General features: G+C 44.0%; 2 protein-coding genes across 2 annotated transcripts in view; one reads left to right on the forward strand and one right to left on the reverse strand.

Annotated features, from left to right (window-relative positions):
- T265_05667 (hypothetical protein) overlaps positions 1-25,369 on the forward strand; it is a gene marked incomplete at both ends in the record, with an annotated part of 70,532 nt that overhangs the window by 286 nt on the left and 44,877 nt on the right. Inside the window, one exon of the mRNA XM_009170732.1 lies at positions 19,681-19,725. Within this exon, the coding sequence (XP_009168996.1) occupies positions 19,681-19,725 (45 nt within the window). The remainder of the gene's footprint in view (positions 1-19,680; positions 19,726-25,369) is intronic.
- T265_05666 (hypothetical protein) lies at positions 173-25,028 on the reverse strand (the record flags this gene model as incomplete). The annotated part of the gene is made up of 3 exons (XM_009170731.1): positions 173-194; positions 17,037-17,609; positions 24,940-25,028. The coding sequence occupies 3 exons, from the start codon at positions 25,026-25,028 to the stop codon at positions 173-175; spliced, it is 684 nt and encodes a 227-aa protein (XP_009168995.1).

Consider the following 25,369-nt stretch of genomic DNA (forward strand, 5'->3'; position numbering starts at 1 on the left):
CGAAAAACTCCGAATGCAAGCGTGAATTTCCGGGTTGAAAATTGACGTGGGCAATTCCAGAAATTGGGTAGCAACTTGAGTGCTTTCCGGATAGCCCTGTTGACTCGAAATTCGCGGCACTAACACGCAATCTTGTCCGCTTCAATTGCCTCAGTTGGTTCATCGTTCCTCATTAGTTGCCGTCCTCCATCTCACTAAGAGAAAAGCAGAAATCAGTGAAAGTGAGCAGTACGTTTGACAAAATCTCATCACAAAGGTAAACATATGGATAGTTGGTTGATGGGATACTAGTAGTTGAGAGTTCCTGGCACTCAAAAGGGCCGCTGAGCCCCGGTAACACTTTCCGGTGCGTTTTAAGTGGTACGTTGAAGGTTGTCGAAACCCGAGGGTAACCGCTTGTGCTGCGGATGACATCTGACCAATCAGACAACACTCGGCTAGTCCTGCACCGATCCTCTTGCACTGGTCACGTGTCTAGCTTATGCTATACAGGACGATGCATGTCCGGTCATTCTCTGTGATAGACGCCCACTCGTAGGACATACGAAACGGTCGCAGACGAATGAGCAGACGAAGAGTGACGAATCTGGGGGTTACAGTCTGTCCTTTGAGCAAACGGATACTAATGAAGTGACAAACGCCTAATATATTTGGACCTGTCCATTGGGATCTAAGCAAAAAGAGCGTCCCAAATAGCTAATAACAAGCGTCCCCGCTATTCAAGAGTATGGTGACCTTGTGATTCACGTTCAACAGATACTTAGACGTATATCGCACGTAATTCGTGTCAACGAAGCCATCAACGTGTGTGCGCTCTCCAGGCCAACCCTCTTCATGTTACACGCATTTCGGTTACCAGTTACCTGGTAACCGGAACTGAAACAGAATAAAAATACTGTTGGTTCTGTCCCGTATACCAAAGCTGAGTATAGACCACTGCGGTTTAAAGCTTTGGTTTAAGTAGACGGTAAAGTGGTTAATGTTTTTGGCCACTTTGCTCAAAACAGTTTGCGGAGTCAAACTCCTAAAAACGGTAACCGAAATGGGACGGAGAGGAATAGGCCTCAGCACCTTGCCTCTAACTCGATGCATTATCAGTGAATGACAGTTAGGTGGAGGAACTGTCGGTCAAATTCACAGATATAGCCAACCATTTCAAACAATAAAACCTCGGTAAAAAGGATAAACAAAATCAGTTTGTTGCTGGCCTGAAAAAAAGATGCACTCAGAAACTCCAAGGTTATCGATTGAGCTTTTATCCTGTTATTGAAACCAATTTATTCTAGGAAAACCAAAAAGCAGTGCGAAACTGTTTCGTCTCTATCGGAAAACATCAGCTGTGTGCCACCCACGAAACTCAGAGAGTTTTGAACCTGTGACCTTCCATCCAACGGTTGAGCACCTAAACTTTCCGTCACGAGCGGCATAACTAGTCCTCACTTGGACGGTCACAGCGCCAATCAGCTCTGATTTACATCACGTGATCACACGCCCTGACTCGCTCTTCGAGTGACAACTTCTCACTCGGGAATTTCACTCATCTTGTGAAATTATTCTTTCTATGAACCCCAATTAAGATTTCGTTCTGTAATTGAAGTCGGCAGAAACTCGATTAAATTTCATCAGATGAGCATTGCTCACAATAGGGATGAAACAGCTGTGCGGTGCTTCACGCCATTTCGGCGTACATTCAGGACAAAATCTTGGCCCACTGACACCGACCTCTAATGTATTGCATCGATTACGTGTGCTCAACTCCTTATAACTGATCTAACAAGACATCGTGCAGGTAAAAGATAAGGAGAGCTAATCAGCTGTGGGGCACATAAGCCTTCAGGGAACTTGATGTAAGACGAGATGACGTGTCAGTTGTTCGAATTCTTTCGCACATCCTACCTCTATCCTTTGGTTTCCTCGCCACTTTTAGGCCTGTGTTCTCTTTGCGCAGTCTTTTTCTTATGTTCTGGAGAATTTCGTCAGCTGATCATACCTTTCGTGATGGATGCCGGTTCACTTCGGCAGATTTACTCCCACCCACCTGATTGGCAGTTATTTCCAGAGAAATGCATACGATGCTGAGAATTCGAACATGTGCACGCTTCATCTGTCTCATGACAGTGTAAACATCAGACTAGAGTCTGCTCATTTTGGTAGTCACTGTTACGTTTTATACGATTCGCACAACCCGTTGTTCGTGAAATTCGAGAGTAATTTACAAATAAATCGCCTTCTGGCACAAAACGAATGCTTAGTGGAGATATCTATCTGTCTGGTGTATACAAACGAGGTGAAAAGTTGACCAGTTGAGTTGCTTAAAAACTGATTGAAAAGTGGGTGACGAGTTACTACACTCAAGTGTGAGCTAGTCAAAATGGTGGTCGGCCGCTCGTGGTCGATCGATTAAATGTTCAGTTCGAAACTCCCCGAAGTTTTTTAAGAGGGGGGCCTACTCCTGACGAATTCCAATAAGGTCAACAGTTAGTAGTTTGGCTGTAGTACCATGTGACCCAGAAGAAACAAGAGGGATGGAATAATGCCCTATCCATCAAGATTGAACGGGCGCAGTCAAGATGTCTAGACTGGGGTTCGAACTATGGACCTTTGGCCCAGTATGTTCTCAACTTAACCACTGACGTATCTAGGTTTCCCAGCGTAGATTACAGGGAGAAATTCAAAATCCAAAAGGTTGCCTTCGGCACAGTTTGGAGATCGGTAGGCAGAAAAAAGTATGAAAGCACAACTCACTTTGCTGTACCTACACGGGAGATGAACTTAAAACTCGGCTAGCAGTGCACTTTAACGGTGTGTGGCATTCTCACCAGTCTTTTGTGCGTGACCTTGAGTTCGTCCGTTTTTTCCTCAAAGCTGGAAGGTAACTATGGTTATCCTTAGCTTTCTGAATGCGGCGAAATTCGCTGATCGACGCTGAACGAAAAAGACTCGAAGTTCACACGCTTTCACGTGAGTGGTTCAATCTTAACTTATGTGAGCTGCTCTCGTCTGACTTACGAATATTCCATCCTGACCCCGTCTCTGCTGTTCACCCGACGTTTTAGGTGAGTATGTCGTCTAAAAGGAACAGCCTCCAACATTCACTGCATTTCCTAAGGAGGAAATTTCTGGAATCACAATACTCTATCTGTTCTGCCGCTGCCAGGCCCCTGATAGGTCAAGAATGATTGGAGCTTACGGGAACTTATGTTGATCTTCTAAACCAGCTACATGCTTAGAAAGCAATACTCAAGTGTCAGCATCACAGAATCGTCCTCTGGACAATATGAGAGACTTTCAGAGTACGTTATCATCTGTCATTATCGAGGCTTGTTTCTCCCCTACAAGAGGCTTGAAATTTCAGATAGCTCGGCAATTCGGTGCTTGTTTCATGACAACCTAATACATCTGTGTAGTGTCACGAAATCTCTGAATGCAACCAAAGCTAACACTGAAAATGATGGGATATTGGATGGCCGCCATCCAACCACCCAATAGAATACGAGGTATACAAACCACGGCGCAGCGCGAATCCCGATCGGACCAATGATATGAAAAGAAAGGTATATACCAATTAGCTAATTACATGAGAGGATATTAGATACTACATAAACGCATCTAGGCAGGGAGGCAGCACACACTCAACTGCGCACTGATGTTGTTACTTCGACTGGGGAAAAAACGTATGCAAGCCAGTTGCCTGGCTCAGAAGTACTATTCACACCTGATCTATCAATATTTCAACCCATTGACATGATAAAATATTCCACCGCCACTGCAGAGCAAAAAATGAGCAATACTGTGGTCTTCCGCCACACAGTGAAAAAGCCGCGATCTCCGAAGGCGTTTATTTCATCCGCTTTGCAGGGTCTTTCATCAGATCTCAGATATTTTGTCTTCATACCAGTGAAGATTGATGCTCAGTGTGTGTCTACAGAAAAACCCGTGAACTAAGCCTCCATCTTCGAGGCATTTGGGTGACACTGATTGAATGCAAGTTACTCATCACCAGGACTTATCGGCGAAGCCAAATTAGTGCACAGAATTGTCCTCAAAGGAAGAAAAGTACACCTAGGAAGGAGATGGATCCATTCTCCCTGCTTCTTCCTGTGGTCCGGACAATGTCCACCAAGAAGATTTTATTGAGCTACGTGGAGACGAGTTTGTGCGAACTTCATGTGCAGCGAAACTTGAGATGCACTGCTTGCAGGAAACACTGTAAGCCAAAAAAAGTGCCGAAATACTGGTTGAACAGTCAGGTGTTGATGTGTCCACCAAGTCGGACAGCTGACTTACATACATTTGACGATCATTAAGAAGGCCTCACCAGTTACGCTATGAATGAACCCCGCCTCTTGAACCAACGTGCTACCTTGCCACAGTTAGTGCCGGAGTAACTGATCAAAATTACAAACCGCGTTAGTTTGGAACGATCGTATGACTGTAGTTTTTACAGAAATCCATTTTCAAAGTGATTGGTTCCGTTGTGAAGACAGAGGCCATCCGAGCAGAGTAACCGGAGCAATTAGGTATGTCCTGAGAGCTTTACTCTGAAGTTACACCTTGTCTAACGTACTGAGCTTAATCAAGCCTGCACTGGATCGATCAAAACGTCAGTTGGATCGGATCTCAGCGGAAGACGAAACCCAGTTTCTCAGGCATGGCCTTTGTGCCCATGCGGAAATTAATGTACTTTAGATATACTATGAGCCAGTATTAAGTTACTGGCTTCCTAATTGGATACGCCGGCCAACAGCTGTCAACTTCATGAACTCGTGTACATAGCATTCATCAGACGGAATGGAATTCGTCGCCGAACATTCTTAAAGTCGTTAGTTTAATGTAATGTGATGTAATCACGTGCCGGTTAGTCATAGGGAGCCTGATGGAAGAGCACGCTGAATCGGTCTTGGGTTGTCGAAGAAGTTTCAATAACCACGTGAGTATTGTATCACGTTTGTGCATGTATCGAGATATCTTGAATATCGTGCCAACTGAAACATGAGGTTGCCTGGGGCAGCACATTTCCTTGCTTAGAAACATCATAAACGGGAGATTCAGCTAGGTTCCAGGTGAGTCTCCCGCAAAACCAGATTTGTTTGTAAATGAGTGTAGTTCGCTGATTTCATGAAATTAGGGTTCAAGTAGAACATAAGGCTGACGGAAGCTCGGGGACTGCGCCTACCTGATAAGCTCCAAGAAGGGCAAAACCGGACGTGGGTTGTTGAAGCGTTTCCAGCAAACTCACAGGAGAATCCTTCTCCCCTAACTTTTATCACTGAGTATACATTAAAATCGTGTTGGGCGCAGTGACAGCTGAGAATGCAACGATATCTTCTGCACTGACTGTCCGAGGCACATGACGCCTTGGAGGGTCCCGCTGGCGGAACACACCCAAAGGCACGCATACTCAGTCCAAAGCCGACTCAACGTGCTGTCTCCTTTGCTATGGACGATCCAGATGAACTTAAAGGAGCCAACCACTATACTGCTTTGTGATACGGGCTCCGTTTATTTGACTATGCGTAAGACTTTTTCTACAAAGGACACTACTCATAAGGTTGCTGAAAGCTCTTTGACAGCCCATGACCGGTGTCGTCCCTCCCACCTAAAAGTCCACTGACGGACCTGTACTTACGCACCAATATATCACCTCCGACATCCGACACGTAGCTGCCTAACCCACGTCCCCAAATCATCGGCGAAAGAAACTATGGCAGCCACAACCGCTGTGGGACAATCACACGATTATTACAGCTGACAATGATGAAGTTGATGATGGTGATGGTGATGATGACGCTGATGCTGCTCCTGCTGCTGCTGATGATGACGATGACGATAATGATGATGACGGTGATTATGATGACGATGACGCGGATGATGGTTTCGATGATTAGGATGTTGATGATGATGGTAATGATGAGGATGATGTTGATGGAGGTGAGGATGTTGACGATTGATGAAGATGATGGTGATGATGATGATGACGATGATGATGATGAAAATATTGTTGACGATAATGATGATGTAGATGATGATGGGGATGATTGATGCTGCTGCTGCTGATGATGACAATGATGATGAATATGACGAGGATGAATGATGAAGTTGATGGCGATGATGAAGATGATGATGATGTCGATAATGATCATGATGATCCTGGTGGTGAGAGCTTTGATGATGATGATGCTCATGATGATTTTGATGATTTTGTTGATGATCATGATAATGACGATGAAGAAGATGATGATGTTGATGATGGTGATGATAATGATGATGGTGATTTATCATGATGATAACGATAAAGATGGTGGTGATGACGGTGATGATGATGATTGTGATAATGACGATTATGATCATCTTGATGATGATGATGATGATGATGATGAAATTATCGATGATAATGGTGATGATCTTGATGATTATAACGGAGACGATGATGATGGTGTTGATAACTATTGATGATGATAATGACGAAAATGATGATGATAATGGATGATGATAATTTTGTTGATGAGGATTGAGGATGACGACGATGACGATGACGATGATGATGATGATGATGATGGTGTTGATGAGGATGATGATGATAATGATGAACATGATGATCATGATGATGATGATGTTGATGTTTGATGATGATGAGGAAAATGATGGTGATGATGATGAAGTAAACGATTATTGATCAAGGTGATAATATTGACGTTGATTTTGTTGATGAGTGGCGATGATGATGATGAATGAAAATGACGACGCTGATGATGTTAATGAGGATGAGGTTGATGATGATGATGTTGATGTTGATGAAGATGATGATGATGATGATGATGATGATGATGATGATGATGATGATGATGATGATGATGATGATGATGATGATGATGATGATGATGATGATGGGTTTCACCAAGTAGGCACAGTGTGCGAGCAAATTCAGTTGAAGTACATCATGAACGACAGATTCATTTGAGTCTCTCGTGAAAATCAAGTCGATTTGCCAATGAATTTATCTGTCGATATTTGTACTTCCGTCGGTAGATAAACCTCTGTTCAATCGAAAATCAGAAGTCACATATGTATTGCAGTGTACTGGAAGGCTTTCCACAAATAGACTTCCTGACCAATAAATGAACTCCAGTTTGCACACTAAAAAAACTCTCAGTTCAAAGAGTAGATTGTCGTAGATTTTGCGAAAATTCATCGTCATATCACCAAAACTCTATCGATCGAGTAGTCAAAGTCTCTCTCTCTCTGTTCATAAGTTTTCGAGTCCGACGGGGGATTCTTTGGACCTCAGTGACTGATGTGCCCTCAAACTTCGTTGCACCTATAGCTAATTGGCACGTTTAACTCCAACAATCTTGTGAGGTCCGTCTAACGTCTGGCAGCATTTAACCTCGGAATATGTTACTCTAAACTGTTTTGAGTTCATTGAAGTGAACTGGTCGGTTCTGGTCCATCTTGAATGGCTCAGTGTGGATTTTCTGACCGGAATGTCCATGGTTCGAACCCGACCTCTGCATCTCGACTTCCCCTGTCTGGGCTTGGGCAAGCTGCCAGTATCCCAGCCTCCGTGCTTCCTTCGGGTAGCATGGCAGTTAGGCACCAAAAAGGTGCTACAGCTGAACGATCTCAAGAAGAACACTGCGGGGATACTTATTGGAAAACGCTAAGTGAACAGTTACAGCCTATTGGACGGGGAAGCGAAACTCTCATATGCATCTTGTTTGCAAAAACTGAATATCCATCTTCTGCTTGAACGCGTCTTCCTGAACTTTCCGGGATATTCACGCAAGCAAATGCTACAAATTGGTTCCACAAATTGCGTAATAGATATCACTTTTCAAGAGACGCGAAGCGGATTTACGAGGAAACATACTACTTGCGTGTCCCACCAGTAGTATCCACAGTTACACGGATAGAGACTTGTTTACTCATTCATATGACTGTCCACTTAAGACCTCTCAGGGCTATTTTTCAGTTTTTGCGAAGTTTTTGGGACGACGTTAAGTTGTGAATTTAGAGGCCAGAAATCAGTAGGTCCGATACTCTGATGTGTAATGACTGTTACAGGAAAACCGTATCTTCGAGTGACGCGTAATAGCAGAACATTCGGGAACTGTGTTTCCATACGTTAATATTTAGGTACGACATCAGTCTAACAAAATATACGAACCTCGACATTAACTACACGTCCACAACAAATGGTCTTCTTGGACTACCAACTGAGCAAACAGGCCCACACGTGGGACAGTCACGCGGACACAAAATGTCTGGATGACCTCAAGGTCAAATGAGTGAAGTGGTAGGGACGAACAAACGCCAGTTTATACGCACGCACTAAACATAAAGGTGGAGCGGAGGTTACAAACAGAAGAAGCGTGGGGAATTTCAAATGTCAGAGTAATGGACGCTGAAATGATTCTTGTTGAAAACTGGAGAGTCTTTTATGGTCCACGTGATATCCCCTTGAAATGTCTGGAATTGAAACGGGAATCAACCAAACCGTCATTACAACACAGGGTCAAATTCTAGGACCTCGTATAAAGATTGGTGCATATTGAGACTGATGCGAACCCCGGAGCTACGTCTCCCGGATGAGCCTCAATAAGGAGGAAGCCACAAGCCGGTAACTGAAGGGTTTCCAGGAGAAACCACAACCGGTAACTGAAGGGTTTCTAGGACCCTAAGATAAGTGGTGTCTGGTCGATCCCAAGTCTCCAGCTAAGCAAACTTGTCGGCGGAGATGCGGACTGGTGATCAGAAAATAAAAATTTTGGCGGAATACTCTCGCAACCGACATTCGCAAGTTAAATGGGCAAAGGCTGAGCTTTTTATCATCCGACCACATCATCAAAACTGGGGCGTCGTATTTCAGTGGCCACGAGTCCTTCAGCTGCCAGACTAGTGACGAGCAGAAACTCACAAAACTGAGCTCAAGAAATTTGGAGTACTGGCTCCCAAGACGGAGTGATAAGAAAAAAAAACATGCTGCTGGAGTTCAACATTTAAACGTAGCCCGACCAGATTGGGTTGGCGAGCCAGTCGATGTGGCAGATACGTTTGTCTACCTGGGCAGGTGTAAAATCTTCGGTGGATTGGCTGGAGAAGAGATTACTTCTCAAATAGGGAAGCAGAAGTGACCGAGAGGTGAACAGTGTATGACCGCTGAAGTGACGTCCGCTTTTCTGTCACCGACAGAGTTTAGGCTACGTCGATTCGCTCCGCACTGCTTTATGGATCAAAGACGTAACCTCTGCTCGCAGATGACATACGAAAGCTGTCAGTGTTTGACCATCGGTGTCTCCGAAACATTGATTGGGTTTGGTGGGAACATCGGATTAGTGATGCTGAGGTACGCCAGATGGTCTTGGGAAGAAGGAACTCTCCCGCGGTAGATGAATTCCTCACCATTTATAGGTTGCGCTGGTTAGAGGACATGTACTCCGCATGCCAGTAGACCGTCTGCCTCAAAGAGCTCTTTTTACCCAGCCCTCTGTTGAGCAGAAGTGACCGAGAGGTGAACAGTGTATGACCTGACAATGAACTACGAGAACACTAACCAGTAAACTATGTCAGGTCGGCAACTGCCGCCTCCCTGGATGGGGACCCCGGGACTAAAATCACCAATGGCTAATGATACTAGCAAAGGCGTTCCAATCACGGGGCCAGTTGCGTTCGTCGATCGAAGCTATCGCCTTCAGTGCGCAGCTACACAGTTCTTGAACTAATTGAACACGCCATCCCTTCCAAGGCTTGACCACACCTCCTGCACTCTCCCAATTTTCGGTGATCGAAACTGTAGCAGCTGGAACCTATGTGCCTGTGGTACACGGTTTATAACTGATCAATTGAGACTTGGATTTAGCCTCAAACATTGAACGCGAGGCGGGACACACTCCTAAAAGTGGTTGACAACTCTTGGACAGCCTAGAATCGGTTTCACCCCTCCTCGGGGTTTGTTCGCTAGGCGTGATCCTGTCAGCATTACGTTTTATTTGAGCCTAGTTTGGTCGGAATTTTTGCAATAGACCAATGCCGACTTGGGAAGAGTGAGCTCCTTGACCTGTTTCAGAATCTCGTAGTGCACTTGATGAACTCCAGTGGCGTGTCACTTTTAAACCTATGAAAATGTCGTACTTTACGTATGCGATTGGTAGACACAGGTAAAAACAGTCAACTCCTCGCTTCTTGGTAGTTTGATGAAAAGTGTCCCTTCCCTACTGAGAGGAATGTTGGTCGCTCAGGTTGTGTAGGTGATTGGCTTTAAGCGACGTGGAGGCAGCAGAATGACGATGCGTCGCATTTCTGACCCACGACGTCTTGATGATGTTGCTTGGATGTCACCTTGGGACCGATTTGCCAAGCCTAATGAACAGAATAACAAGTGTTTCCACGCTCGCCTTGCACATCAGATGTCCGGGGTTCGAATCCCGACACAGCCATGTGATATGCACTGCTGATGGGCTCTAATAAGAGCGAAACTCGAGTCCAGTGCTTCCCGTGTTTGGTGTGGACTCACTGGAATAATTACGCCAGAACGGGAGGACGACCGTTCGAACGAGAGTGGTGTCAGCAAAACTCCGGTTGGTTACTGAAGGGCACTCTTACTGAGTAACAACACTTGGGTGATTGAGTAACGTTGGACCACACTACCTTGCAGACTGAGCTGTACCTTCCTTTTATACTATTCTCCCAATAAAATGCTACACAAGGATAGCGCAATGTTTCACTTGTGACGATATTCGAAGTACCAAAGTATATTCCCTTGTCAAAGGCCTCAAATGGTTTTCAGCGACTTACAAGTAGTGCATGGTGTCAAGAGAATGGGCAGTGACATTTACATTAGGGCGATGAAAGGTATTCACTCCTCTACACCCTTTTTAAACTGATCTTCAACGAATAAGACTCATTTTGGACAATTCGTGAGCGTACTTGTGGTAATTACAACGCAAGGTATAAATAAGTGAGTAAAATCGGATCAATACCAACTTTTGTTTTTGTTTATTCTTAGAATATTTTGCATGTCCCGGTCCAACGTAACCCGCTTTCAAGCCATCATTATTCACGCATGGTTCACCCACACAGAATCTCGCTGCAGCAAAAAATACAGTTTACTTTTGCCTTAGTGCACACTTCCTATGACTTTTCCGTGCGCTCGTCCTGCTGATTTGTAGGTAATATTCGCGATCATGGCAGGATGCGGAGTTGTATAACAAACGCGAGAACTAGAAGGTGGAACAGAAATTGAAATCATTAGGCTCACCACTTCATTTGCATTTCGCGTGTGGGCTATGTAGAGCCTACCACTCCAGAATGTTTGAACATCGCCAAATACCCGTTTCGCACTGTGAGCGAAATGAGGCGGCTATCCGTCAGGTGAGGCGTGTGCGTGGAAAAAAACGCTGAAGGGTGGGTTGTCTATTTTCGCGAGCTTGACTATGCATAAGTGGACAAATCTACCTGATTTGGTGTCTTGTAACACCCAAGCAACAAGCACTCTTGCGTTCACGCTAGTTTAGCGAAAAGTGATGCAGAATTCTGAAGATTTTTGACTGATTCGGAATGAGTGAGTGATATTTGTGGAAAATGAGTGGAAACCAAACATGGTTACCATACTTGATGCTAGATTTCTATGGCCGTTCAATGACCCTTGACAATCTCGGTGTAATGCGTGGACCAAGTCGTCTGGTTCAGTACGGACTTGAGTCTGGGAATAATCACAGGTGTTTTCAAAAGCCGGTCACTAATTCCACCTTCACTCACTGCTCTCATAGGTCATAGCGACTGAATACTGTGCAGATAAACCAACGGAGTCTATCTGTATGACAGCCCGGTGGTCGAACAGCAGCAATCAATAACGGTCATGTGACTGTCGCGCTGACGCGACAGCGCAAAATGATTGGTTAAAGTAGACGGCTACCCATCCAGGGTTTAAAAAAATTTCGCATGGATTCTGCAGCTAATTCATTAAGGTCATTTGGTCGTTTTAGCAACGTCCCTTCCCCAAGTTTTGGCTACTACACGTTCGCTTACCAGAAGGAGCAATAATCCTCTAGAGAACAACCAAACTCTTCAGTTGAGTAGTCATCACTCGAGGAAGCAGTAGACACGTGATCACGTCATGCGAATTTTGTGATTGAAAAACGAGTGCTACTGCATGCCGTTTCAGTTTGAGTTGATCACAGTGCTGATCAGTCGCTCGTGTCCGGACGGTCTGGTGTTGAACTACCAGCCAGGAGACGTCAGGCGTGAGATGCTGGCGATTCTCGGCAAGCAACAGACTGCTGTACGCTGTTTCTTGGCCTTTCGCCATGAACTGGACTTCGGATGGGGCAATCATCATCCTTGGCTCGTTTCTTCTGCTTTCCTCAAGCACTGTGACACCAGAAAAAGTCAAAATCCTTGACACTGTTATCCTGTGTCCTTTGGGTGAATCGCATGCCATTTTACTTTCAAGGGGGAACAAAAAGGATTACGTGGACACGTGGGAGGTACCCGGCTGGAAATTCAAAAATGGCAACACCGATCGTCCCCCCAATAAAACGCACTGTAGCTTCGAATGTTCTAAATTCAGGTCAGGGAGAAATCCTGGCGAATGCTGTTCTGGGCTGTCTGCGTACTTGTGAACTTTTTTGCGCGGCACATGGCTTTGAGTGTACGTTCTTGCCGTTGAATCTCACACCAGACCCAGTATGACGGACCCCTTGTGCCTGATGTGCGAGTCTTGACTGTGCTAGCGCTCACCGCGCCTTGAAGAGCATTCACACTGTTCATCCTTTCTTCGGTCTTCGGCCTCCATAATCTTATCTGACTTGAACCGTTGGTGGCAGGACTTCGAATGATACGTTTCTCTCTTTTTTTACCTCATACTCTCCTGTAACCCTTCCACATTCATCGCCTGCATTTACTTTCGTGTCTGTGACCAATCTCTTCAAAAATAAGCGTTAGTGACACAAAACAATACCTGAAGCTACGGTCATATCGGGAACATACACACATGTGGCAGTTGGGAACAGTCTATTTGTTTTGTGTGACCTTACTCCTGTATACATCTGGAATATCCAATGTTATTTCCTGCTGGTTGCGATAATCTGAGGTTTGGTGTTTTTGAAAGAAAGCTTATCGCTCCCAAATCGGTTTCGACAGGAGACCTGGTTGAATCCAGTTGAATCTTTCGTTTTTGGATGGTCCATCTCGAGTGAATTTGCTGCACCAGGCCACCTCACGTTTCAGTTGGTCCGACATTTGAGATAATGCAGTATGTTGTCTGGACGTAACGCACTGCTCACAAAGTTGCTGAAAACTCACTGAAGCGAACCGTCACAAAAGAAAGATTTAACTGAATTCCCTTGAGTCTGCCGCAAATGAGTCTGTTCAAGTTGAGTTGAGGTTAACAGAAATTTGCGGACCGCGTCTAGCAGGCTAGCCTCAAGAAGGGCGAAACTGATCATGAGATGCCGAATAGTTTTTAGCGGCCTTATGAGTAGTGCGTTAGGTCTACACAAAAACGCATTGCACTAATTCGAACACCGTGCCAAATGAAACTGACAGAGGACTCGAGTGAATCCAGCTAAATCTCTCGTTTCTGATGGTCTGCCTCCGCTGTTACACGACGGTACGTCATGTTACAGTTGGCCCGACATATGCGATTTCCCAATACATTGTCTAGACGTAATACACTACTCTTAGGGTTGCTGAAAATTCTTCGTTAGCCCGTGACCGACGATAACACTTCACAGAGTTTTTGGCAACCTCATGAGTAGTGTGTTACTTCTAAATGCGACAACATTGGCGCGAAATCGTTCTCCGTAAATAGTGAGATCCAGTTCTTGTCTTTAAAAGCAAAGGGGCGAACAGGTGGTTGCTGGACTGCCTTAAATCGGCTTCATGGTTAAGCGATCTGGAAATCTCAGCCAGAGTAGCTCTTTACGGCCGTTTCATCTTTATTGATCATCGTTGGTCACGAAGCTCCACGAATTTCTTGCGAGTTACGCTGCAGTTTATACCTGACAGTTGGGTTTGATTAAGGTATCGCAAGTGTCACAGTTCAGCTTTCTAGTTTCCACATATTTTGATGTGACGACGAGCCAGAAAATATTTCCTGGCCATATCTAAAGAAACGTTCTTTATCAGTGTCTGGGAAAATTAAATAGATCTATTTGGGTATCCATACATCTTTCAAAAGTCGCTTATCTCTTACGGAAGTACAACTTGTTTTAAATGGGAGACTCGAGTAAATCTCAATTTAACCTTCCGCTTATAGTATTCTTCAACTAAATGCACCACACACCGGCCGCCTCATGTTTCAGTTGCTACGGCATTCGAGGTATTGTTATGTGTCTTATTGAGGGAACAGACTGCGCATTGGATTGGTGAAAGCCACGACCGGTTTCGCCCTTCATGTGATGGCCGCATTCCCTGACTTTGCGTCAAATTTACGTTCTAATTAAAGACCAAATCGCATGCAGGCAATAAATGAATTCATTGACAAGTTAACTTGGGAGTTCCATCTGGATTAGAGATGAATCGATTGTTTTGTGATGAGCCCCAGGAGTGTCGGAGCGATGAGTCGGCTCTTGAAGAGTTCAGTCGAAGCGTTTGCCTCTTGCGGGAAGCATTTCATTGGCTACCGTATTCCTCGCTTACATCCAGACAAATCAACGTGTCATCTGGTGTTCGCATGAACGTTACTGTTGTATCGTGACTGGCGGTCTATTGGTTACGCCTGCACTGAGCTTGCCAGACTACGCGACAAGGAGAAGACAGAGAACTGTGGACACGGCTGTATTGTCAGGACAAAACATACAGAGCTTCTGTGTAAATATATAGGATGACTAAATGGCCAAATATGATCGTTCACTTGTTAGTTCTGTACAGCGAATGGTGGTGTTCCGGTCCTGAACAATTTCAGGTCCACTCCACTGGTCTTAGGCTGCTAAGCCGTGTTTGGTGAGCTCTGCCAACGCACCTGCTTTCCGAACGTGTCGTACCGATGGTGACCTTGAGGATGCGTCACTCTCTGCACATGTGCTTTTTTTCATGTCTGGACGCGTACTGACAGTTCTGGGGTCTTCATTGATCTCGTCACACTCCTCAGGTTTATTGATAAAACATGTGTGAAAGGCGACGTGCAGGATGGCTAAACACTAACTAAGCTCAAAGGAACATCAACCACCGTTAAAGGCAAAAGTCACATTTAGAGTTCAATAAAATGACATAGTGTTTTGAGTATGAAGTGCTAATTCCGTGAGTATCCCATTTAACGTCAGAGCCAGCCCTGTCAACTAAAGCCAACTTTTTCACGCGTCTAGAGTCTTTTTGCACAAACTTTTGGATCAGAGTACACCGATGTACGTAAACTCCGGCTAGTAGCGAGTTGAACGTTGAAGAATTATTGATCGCCTCTATCTCTCTGCACTAAGCTGATGAATTTCAAAAGCCCTGGTTCAATAGTCCATACATGCAGCTGATTCATTTTCCACGTACCAGACAGTTCGTTCCCTTGGTTTGAATTATATCAAACGCCGAAATATTTGAACCTGATTGAACAATGAAACAACCGCCGGACACTCATATTACAGTTTAGCGACGTCATCGATTTGCCCGGCTTTTCTCAGCCGGTCACCTGCAGTAATTAGGTTAGGCTCCAACGTTGATTGAATTTGTGATAAGAGACGTCGAAGCAAAACGTTTTGGGAACAGTTCTTCGCACCGCGTGGACATTCCGCAATCACCCTCACAACAGCTCAGCAGAGAGTGCGTGTGTCTGGATGTGCCTTTATCTGCCAATATGTCTCTGGTAACGCAGGTGTGGTATGCTCTGATCGACGTGTCTTGTCCAGCCATATTCAGCGGGTAACCAAAACTAACCAAAATTAACTGTTTAACGAAGTGACAGACTATCGTTTACGTCCACATGCTGCTTAGCTAATCAGGTAAGAACTCACAGACAAAAGGTTTGGTCTAACTTTGGCAACGGTTACATAACCAAATCAAGAAAGACTATCAAAAATAATAAGAGTATGTTTGTGCTCTACCGCTCTACTGACTACTTTTCACTTTCCAGTGCCAGAAAAGGACATACACCCCAACAAGGAACACAATAAGTTAGTTGCGGAAAGGCGAGTGCAAAAGTTACACGGGGCATCGCGATATTTAAAACTAATTTTTCGACCTTGAATCCAGGCTGTCTGATTGGTGGTCGGTGAAGACTCATCACCGCTCGTCATGCTTCTGTGGCGTGCCCGAACACTCATCATCGTCGGCCGTTGCTGAATTGATTGATTGCTTAACCGTTCAGATGGCAGCTGATTTTCTTGGCCCGGATGCTTTGCGGCTTTTTCACTGCAATTATGGTAGGGCTTCGGGTATTCTGAGGGCATTTTCAGGGAACTGACATTTCGGTGTAAGCTCTCACCACATAGTTGCTATAATGGCATTTTTTCAGAAGGGTCACCCGACGCATCTGCTTGGTTCACTCAACAGCTCCACTTTGGTAGTTCTATACCTTCGATACGACTGACCCATTGTGCTTTTCTTGTGCATTCTCTTTCAACCAGTCTTCGCACCAGACGATTGATCAATTATACAACTTCTAATTTCAGTAGTTCTCCTTCTTCGTTTTCATTGGTCCGTCTACCGTTTTTGTTTCAGTTAACCGGTCCAGTGGCTACCTTTCTGATATTTCATTGGATCTTCTCGCTTCGACAAATTAACTGCCACTTACAATCATCTAATCAACCCGCGCGAGCTGCCAATATCAATCGTTGCCACGTTTTCAAAAATTTCATTCATAATGCTTAGACAGACGAGTTTTTCTTTACCCAATGCTTTTTGGCATCGGTTTCACGGTTCCATGAAGTGAGAAGGTCACCCATTCGGTATAACTTGTCAGTTCAAAACCCTCGCTCTCCTCGTGAATTGTCTACTGGATGACATAATTCGTTTCCACTCAACCACCTGTTGAGATTTCGTCTCCGGCGTTATAACTCGAAGCTTCCCAAAACTAATATCTGGCTGTTCCTGATGTCTTTACGACACACAGCTTGCAGTATAGTTCTGTTCGACTATCCACGGCATTCATAAATTCCAGTTCCTCTCCGAGATGTCGATTCACGCAGAAATTAACACGAATGTTTGTGGAACTAATCCGTAGTCGCATGTATTTTGAGTTACGCGCAAACTCCCACGAGGAGAGAGCAGATTTAAGGAGGATTAGTAAACTAATCGCCGTCACTCCGTAAAACCGAATAAAGTCACTGTCAGTCTGAAGGTCCGGGTGAACCAGTTGCAGGTCAACACAAGTCCGCAGGTCACTGCAGCTTTTCGGAGACCTCCGGATTGCATGATCGAATTTCAACGGTCTTGGTAATCGGTGTATTTTGGACCTCATATCGCGGTTGTATTTCCTGTGTATGAGGTTTTCTTGCCGGGTGATCTGTCCAGACCAAGCGTTCTGCGGTAGAGCAGCCCACAGTCCATCCATTGTGGAACACAGTCTCTTTAATGCCTTTTTATTACCGTGAACCCCGGTCTGGATAGGCGATTGATAGCCTGGTGCACTTGGCCAACCCAGAAACGTCAGTGAACGTGTGAACCGGCTGATCTGTTGATCGCTGTTGCGTACAAGTGGGTCAAAACAAAAGTGATACTAAGAATACAACTCATCTGTCAAGGGCGAGTGAAGAACAACCAATCAAATCTGTCTCAACGAAAACGGTTATTCCATTGGCTGTTATGTAGTCCCGTTACGTTCGGAGCTGGTTCTCCTATGCCATCTAGATGGGACTGTTTTCACATTACACGGTGATGCTCGACGCAAGAACCCAAAGCTATTGGCAGACTTCGACAGTTTATTCCGTAATATTCCTTAGCCTTTTTGTAAACAAACTTCGAATCAACTTCGCCTTAAACGGAGGAGCGAGCTACACGCGTTTGACCACCACAGGGGGATCTATGCACAAGTGGTTTCCGGAAGCAAGTCGGACAGAGATGCACAATGACCAGTTTGTGTTCACTACAAATAAATTCAGGGATTCATCTAACTGGGTGAGTCGATCGATAAAATGTGGTATTTTCGAATTCCCCAATCAATCTTTTTGGCTCAGTCGGAATGTGAAACTGAGCGCGTATATGAACACCTTTCATCATTAACTATTGAACACGTGACTTGAAAGCAGTCGACATAATCCAGTACACTTAAATGCTGGGAACATTTCAACGTATCCCGACCCTGCACAGAAATTTCCCAGGGAGAAGCCAGGTTGACCTATTCTAGTATGTAAACGTTGAAATTCGTCACACGTTTTCACTTAGTTACTCCACTATTCATGACGGTCATGTGACACACTCATAAGTTATTAAACTTCGAATGGAAACTTCATATCTGGAGTGACGTTCACGCCCAATAATTGGCAACTGTCGTGGTATCCTAACCATTGCTTCAGAATCGGACACCGACAGACAAGGTTGGGTTTCTTCAAAGGCAAGCCTGTTTAGCGAAGGACCAACCTTGGCGGATAGTTTGCCGGAAGTACTCGAGCGAGGTGATGAGATCTCTTCGATTGGTAACAAAACACTTGTAAGCCAGTTACTAAGTTAAGCAAACAAATCAACGGGTACCAGCGGAAGCAACAAGGAATAATGATGAGGCTTCTCTGAGGACGAAGTCATTCTTCTGTGGAAAATGATTGCCTCGGAGATCCATTGAGCTATACCGGGGGGAGGGGGTGTCCGCAGAGACTCTCATACCAGGTTGGACAATGGTTAGAGGTCTGACGAACACAGTTTCCTGGCCCGCCAGGTTGGCGGTTTGGACATGTTTGGCGACGCATTTCGTGAATAACGCAATGTACTTGCATTTCATGCTTTGCGTTCAGGTTTTGAGACAAAAGGCTTCGAGTGAGGACACCAGTCGACCTTCCGTCAATGTGTGAGTGATTTGGCGGTATCCCAGTTCTCGTACAATCACGACATTCAAAACTACGACAGTGAAGCATCGGTGTTGAAGACTGATGTCATGATGTCGATGACGATGATGATGATGATGATGATGACGATGATGATGAGGATGATGATGATGATGAGGATAACGATGATGATGATGATGATGATGATGATGATGATGATGATGATGATGATGATGATGATGATGATGATGATGATGATGATGATGGGACAATTCATTCTCCATACGGGGATTGCTGCACTATGGGGAATATATACAAGCATGTGGAAACATATTTCATATTTTATGCGGTGAACAATTCCGGACAATACCATGTACGATTGGGACACACGTTATCTGGTCAGTGCCCTCGGGAAGGTGCACTGAACGGCCTGTTTCAAAAGGTCCCTGTGACAGGTGCTCTTTTCTCGCATTTGGCCCTTAATCGCTGGCTCCATGTAGCTTGTACGTGCAGAGCAGTGGTTGACGCCCAAAAATGCCCAGCTGGTCGACTCACCCCGCGTAATTATTATCGGCTTTTTTGTTTTTCGAATATTCTATAATCACATTGTCCCTGTGAGATGTTAGTCAGATGACTCTGTTTCAAACTCTATGTGACTCCCAGAGGTTGACAAATGAAGAGTATTTCTGGTGCACTTGTTCCATGTGGTTCACTCAAAAAGTGATATCTCATCATTGTTAGATTTTCCTCCTCAATCAACTTTTTGTCCTAATTTCAGGACGAGAAAAATCAAGTCCTCACAACAATTATCTGGATGGATATGGTAAGTGCGGAAATTTTGAATTTTCCAGGATAATGATGTCCTTGAATATGCCTGACCTGGTTTAATGCGACATGCATTTTTGAATTACATTTTAAAACGTTTTATGGTTGCACCAGAGGGCAATAATTCTCTGAAGTTAGGGGTTCGCGACAATTCCTTTCTGTGGATGGAAACAGAATGGCCGTTTTCATAAGGGAAACTACTCACAAGGTTGCTGAAAACTCTTCAACAGCCCACGACCGGTTTCGTCCTTCTGCTTTGGGCTCATCAGGTAGGCGCAGTCCCCGAGTTTCCGTCAGCCTCATGTTCTACTTGGACTGTTTTTGAGAAACACACTGATTTGCAAATCAATTTGGTTTGCACGAGAGACTCAACTGAATCTCTCGTTTATGATATTCTACAACTGAATGGCAGTTCATGAGACAAAACCTAGTAAGCAAGGTTTACCAAGGTCACCAATATTTACGTAAAATCAATAGAGATTTCATCTTGTCAGTGAAGCCAGTCTATACCGTTTCATCCTTGTGGGGAATCATCGGTAGTATGTATCTCATGAAACCCGAAAACTTCCGGTCAGTTGTTGAACAATCAATCGTTTGGCCACGATTGGCTGATCAGCAGTGTGATTAGCTCTCAGACAGAACATAGCGCCACTCATCCTTCAATCACGGAAACCACGTCACGTGATCACGTATTGACCGGCTGCTCGAGTGACAACTTATCAGAAGGAAGTTTCACAAATCCAGTGAAAATATCCTTCCTCTGAGCTGCTTATTGGTGTGTGGTAATCTGTGAAGATTTGGCTATGCTCTGCAGCGATTTCATCCTGCCATGAAACCAGTCTACACAGGAAAGCCAAGATGTACACACTACCGATGATTTCAATGATGGAACCACTATCTTGTGCTGATTTAGTACTTTACTTTTACACTAGATCTGCCTTTTCCGAACCAGAAGACTGCTACTGCAAAAACTAACACTGATCTTGTTTAAATGACGTCTCAGCGAAGTTGAACTTGTTATCTCTGCATTTTTTGGGCTGTTTTTCTACTGTGAGATGACTGGCTACTCCAGATGATTTGAAAGTGGATGGTTCACATTTGAGAGTACGGACGCTTCTTTGAGGCCAAAGAATAGAACCTGAGGGACAGGATACAGTCTGTGCTGCAGTACGAGGCACTCAGGATGTTTAAACCCTCAAAATTAAACCGACATCTCCCAGTGCTACTAAAAACATCCACAGAAAGCTATGGGTTTTGACCTTCTGTGGACTCATCAAGTACCCCTAGATCCCGACGTCTCCGGTACACACCAAGATTGTAAACTGCAAAAAAAGCAGCCATAGTGATCTTGCTTAGTTCGTTTTTTGATCCAGTTTACGTGCAAGCGGATCAGTCAGACGTTCGCCACTACTGGCAATCTTCCACTTTGCTTCGCCGGTTCCCAGAAGTTTGGCAAAGACAGTCATAGATGACTGGTTTTAAAGTACTCTACTTACACAATAATTCAAAGAAAAACTTTAGTTAAGGATGATCACGAGGAGTAAGGCATCTGATGGTTCGTACTAGAGGGGTGTGTCTGCTGCCGCTGCTTACGTGTCTGCTGAAACCTCCTCCTTTGAAGAATGATTGCATTTCGAAAGGCCATTGGTTGGCGCGAACACTGGTTCTATATTCAACAGCAAGGGCTAAACCCAGAAGCGCTTGCCCCATCGATGGTTTTCAAATAACAAAAATCAATAGTTATCATTTGGATGTCTGAATCAAGTGAGATGGTTTAAAGGCTAGCCGGCAAAGTCCAGCAGTATATCTAGACATGTTTTCTACGTAAATTAGCTGGTTTTGTAATCGGTTCTAGGAGAACCGAGGAATGGAACTGTTTCATTTTTTTGGTATCAACTTGATGTGTTGTGCTTCTTTCATGTGCTCTTCAAGAAGAAGGTGTAGTTGGGGGGCCAAGGGAGAAAGAATTTAGTAATCTGAACTGGGAAGACCGAGTAAGGGCTTCCTCGTACGAGACCTAGTGAGTTCAAAGGATTGCACTTTAAAGTAAGTATTGTCTGGCCTGAAAAAGATACGACCAGATTAAGTAAAAACTTGATTCACAGACAGCAAGACGGCCAGATAGATAGATAGATAGATAGATAGATAGATAGATAGATAGATAGATAGATAGATAGATAGATAGATAGATAGATAGATAGATAGATAGATAGATAGATAGATAGATAGATAGATAGATAGATAGATAGATAGATAGATAGATAGATAGATAGATAGATAGATAGATAGATAGATAGATAGATAGATAGATAGATAGATAGATAGATAGATAGATAGATAGATAGATAGATAGATAGATAGATAGATAGATAGATAGATAGATAGATAGATAGATAGATAGATAGATAGATAGATAGATAGATAGATAGATAGATAGATAGATAGATAGATAGATAGATAGATAGATAGATAGATAGATAGATAGATAGATAGATAGATAGATAGATAGATAGATAGATAGATAGATAGATAGATAGATAGATAGATAGATAGATAGATAGATAGATAGATAGATAGATAGATAGATAGATAGATAGATAGATAGATAGATAGATAGATAGATAGATAGATAGATAGATAGATAGATAGATAGATAGATAGATAGATAGATAGATAGATAGATAGATAGATAGATAGATAGATAGATAGATAGATAGATAGATAGATAGATAGATAGATAGATAGATAGATAGATAGATAGATAGATAGATAGATAGATAGATAGATTGTTGATATAGATATTTTGACGTAGCATTATAATTAGACGTTCGCTAAACTCCCTCTACCTCACTCCACCCTGGTGTAATCCCTTCAGATGCGTACATTTCTACTAAGAATGTAACAGCTGCACAGTGCTTCTCGTATTTTTCACGGAGACTCTCTTCACTAACATGACAAACTCTGCACCGCAAACATTTAATTTTTTTCACAAAGCAATGGAATATTCGTTGTTGTTGTTGTTGTTGTTTTCTTCATCTTGATTGTTCACCAGAAAATTGGCTAGAAAAGGTGTAACAGTTGGCGTGGCACTTATCGGCCGTGCAGACATTCATCTAGTCAGCTGCTGCGTGTTTTCCCCACGGTTACTTCCAACTGTAAAGCAACAAGAGTGTTACTACACTGTCAATTACAAATGGGTTTTGTTGAACCCCCAGAAAAAATTCTTCAGTGACAAACGAAACTCTGAATACATAATGTCAGTTGGGCACGGGTGCATGCCACTCCACAGAGGGGTACAAACGGCTTAAGTGTTGACATTTTCCAAATATAACATTTGCGCGCTGTGTAGGGCACAAAACTACACCAGGCGGTGATCAGTAACCACGTACTTAGCGTGATGATGGGAAAAATCTAAAGAAATTCCAGAGTGGAATCGATGCGCGCAAATTTGCTTGCCAAATTCCAACTTCTGGTAATGGGTGTCTAAGGGCTCTTTGACCTTTGCACAATTTCACTTGTCAAACAGAATTTCCAATGATTTCACAAAGCATGAGGATGATGTACTTTAATTGACTCATTTCTGAAGACTTTTTGCCAAAACACTTCACTTCAAAGACTTTTGTCAATAGAATTCATAGATTTGAATAATGGATTCCCATTCGTTTCGTCCTGTTTCACATAATACATCAAGTATAATGGAATGCCGATCAATTGGACATGAAAAAATATTTGCCAANAATATTTGCCGCTTAGATGAATCGGACACTTGTTTCATCCTCACTGAGGATCCTAAACAGTGCTTATCGCATCTCACGTATATCAAGGGAGATTGGAAAGCGCGACATCCCGCCTTGTGGTTGGTGTGTGAACTGTTCGATCACGACCGGCTGATCAATAGTCTGATTGCCTCGCACTTTGTCAGGGTATAATGCCACTCATGCATTAGTCATGCAATTCGGATCACGTGGTCACGTGTTGGCATCCCGCCTAGTAGTTGGTGTGTAAGCCGTTCAATCAAGACTGGCTGATCAATGGTCTGGCTGCCTCCCACTTTGACAGGGCATAATGCCGCTCATTCATTAGTCATGAAATTCCGATCGCGTGGTCACGTGTTGAGGGATTTCTCGACCAATCACTACTCAAACGGGGGGCTGTGTGAGTTATTCATCCTTTTGAAAGTTATCACCTGATCACACTGTCAGCACATACGAGTGGGACTCATTAGATTGTTACTCCCTGAATATTGCTCCTTGGTTTGAACGTCGAATAGGATCATTTGTCATCCTAATACATGGGAAAAGGACGGAAAAAGAACGCTATTATCGATCCGTTGGTTACGAATAAAGTAAACCGGTGATCCGGACCGATAATTGTTGGGTGAGCCTGCTAGGCGTTGGCGTACAATAAAATCCCGGTTGATCAGTTTAGATCATCAGACATTGACTGGACCAGTGTGACGATCAAATTCAAACAAGTTGATTTTATCTGCGCCGGTTGTGACTGGGATTCATGCCTATTTTTTTCCGTTTCTGATGACGTCGAAATCCGATTCGGGATCAGTATACTGCTTTGAGTCAGCCAAAAGTTCGAAACCGGGGATTTTGATGTTTCTGTTTTTTAAAGCTACAATTTTAGACCACCCCTAGTCATCCTTCCTAGATCCTCCATCATCATCCTCATCATCACCATCATCATCGTCCTCATCATCATCATCGTCTCTTTAACACCCTTCTTTCTAATGACACGTTATCCAGCTCGCAGTTTGAGGCATTCTGAAGGAGGCATGGAAAACAACACTGGCCGCATTAGACGATGTTTCGGCCTGCGCAGCATCTAGCCGAGCTACTGCAGTTGATATTGCCGGATATTGTCCACTATTGGCATGCAGGAAGCACAATCGGATATCCGTTTTCTAATTACCTGTCTACGAATCCACCAGCATCACATGACACCACTGACGCTTCATGAGTTGTCGGTGATCAGACGCCTGGAGATACCTTACATCTTCTATCCGCAGACGCCATGTCTAACCGATATAACAATGAGATAATGGACACGAAGACGATTCATTTATAAAAAATTACAGTTTGTCATGAAAGTGATCCCGTTACCGAACAGGTTCAAATTTTTCCCTCGTAACATGGCTGCCAAACTTCCCGGAGCATATAATCTGTGTGAATGAAACACCTCTCCTAGTTGAGGATCTACTCACCTGGTTGTTATCGACTCTTTGTGCTCCAATGCACTCAAAATCCAGTGGCGACAAAAGAAAAATATTGGCTCGTTTCCTGAAAACGACATCCTACAGATGCTTCACTTTCAAAGCAGCTCGTTTTACTGACATGTGCCGTGCGCACAAACGAGATAGACGGCCGCCCATCTGACTGCTGTTTTTCAGGAGTTCCTAGGTGTCAATCGAGGTTCTCTCATGTAGGTGAAGTCAAACACTGCCAACCGACGGTGCGCATCTCAAGTGTCTCCAGAATGAATCGGGTTCACGACCTCCCGGCTGACATTTGACGACTGAACCGTTTATCTACAATCAGCAACGTGATTTCCAAATGTTCTAAGAACTAGGCCTCAAAGCTGAGAAAAACAATGACAAATGTTTAGTCCTTTGCGCACAGTCGATTTGGACCGGT

This window comes from Opisthorchis viverrini (assembly GCF_000715545.1).
Source record: "Opisthorchis viverrini unplaced genomic scaffold opera_v5_111, whole genome shotgun sequence".
Classification (NCBI taxonomy): Eukaryota; Metazoa; Platyhelminthes; class Trematoda; order Opisthorchiida; family Opisthorchiidae; genus Opisthorchis; species Opisthorchis viverrini.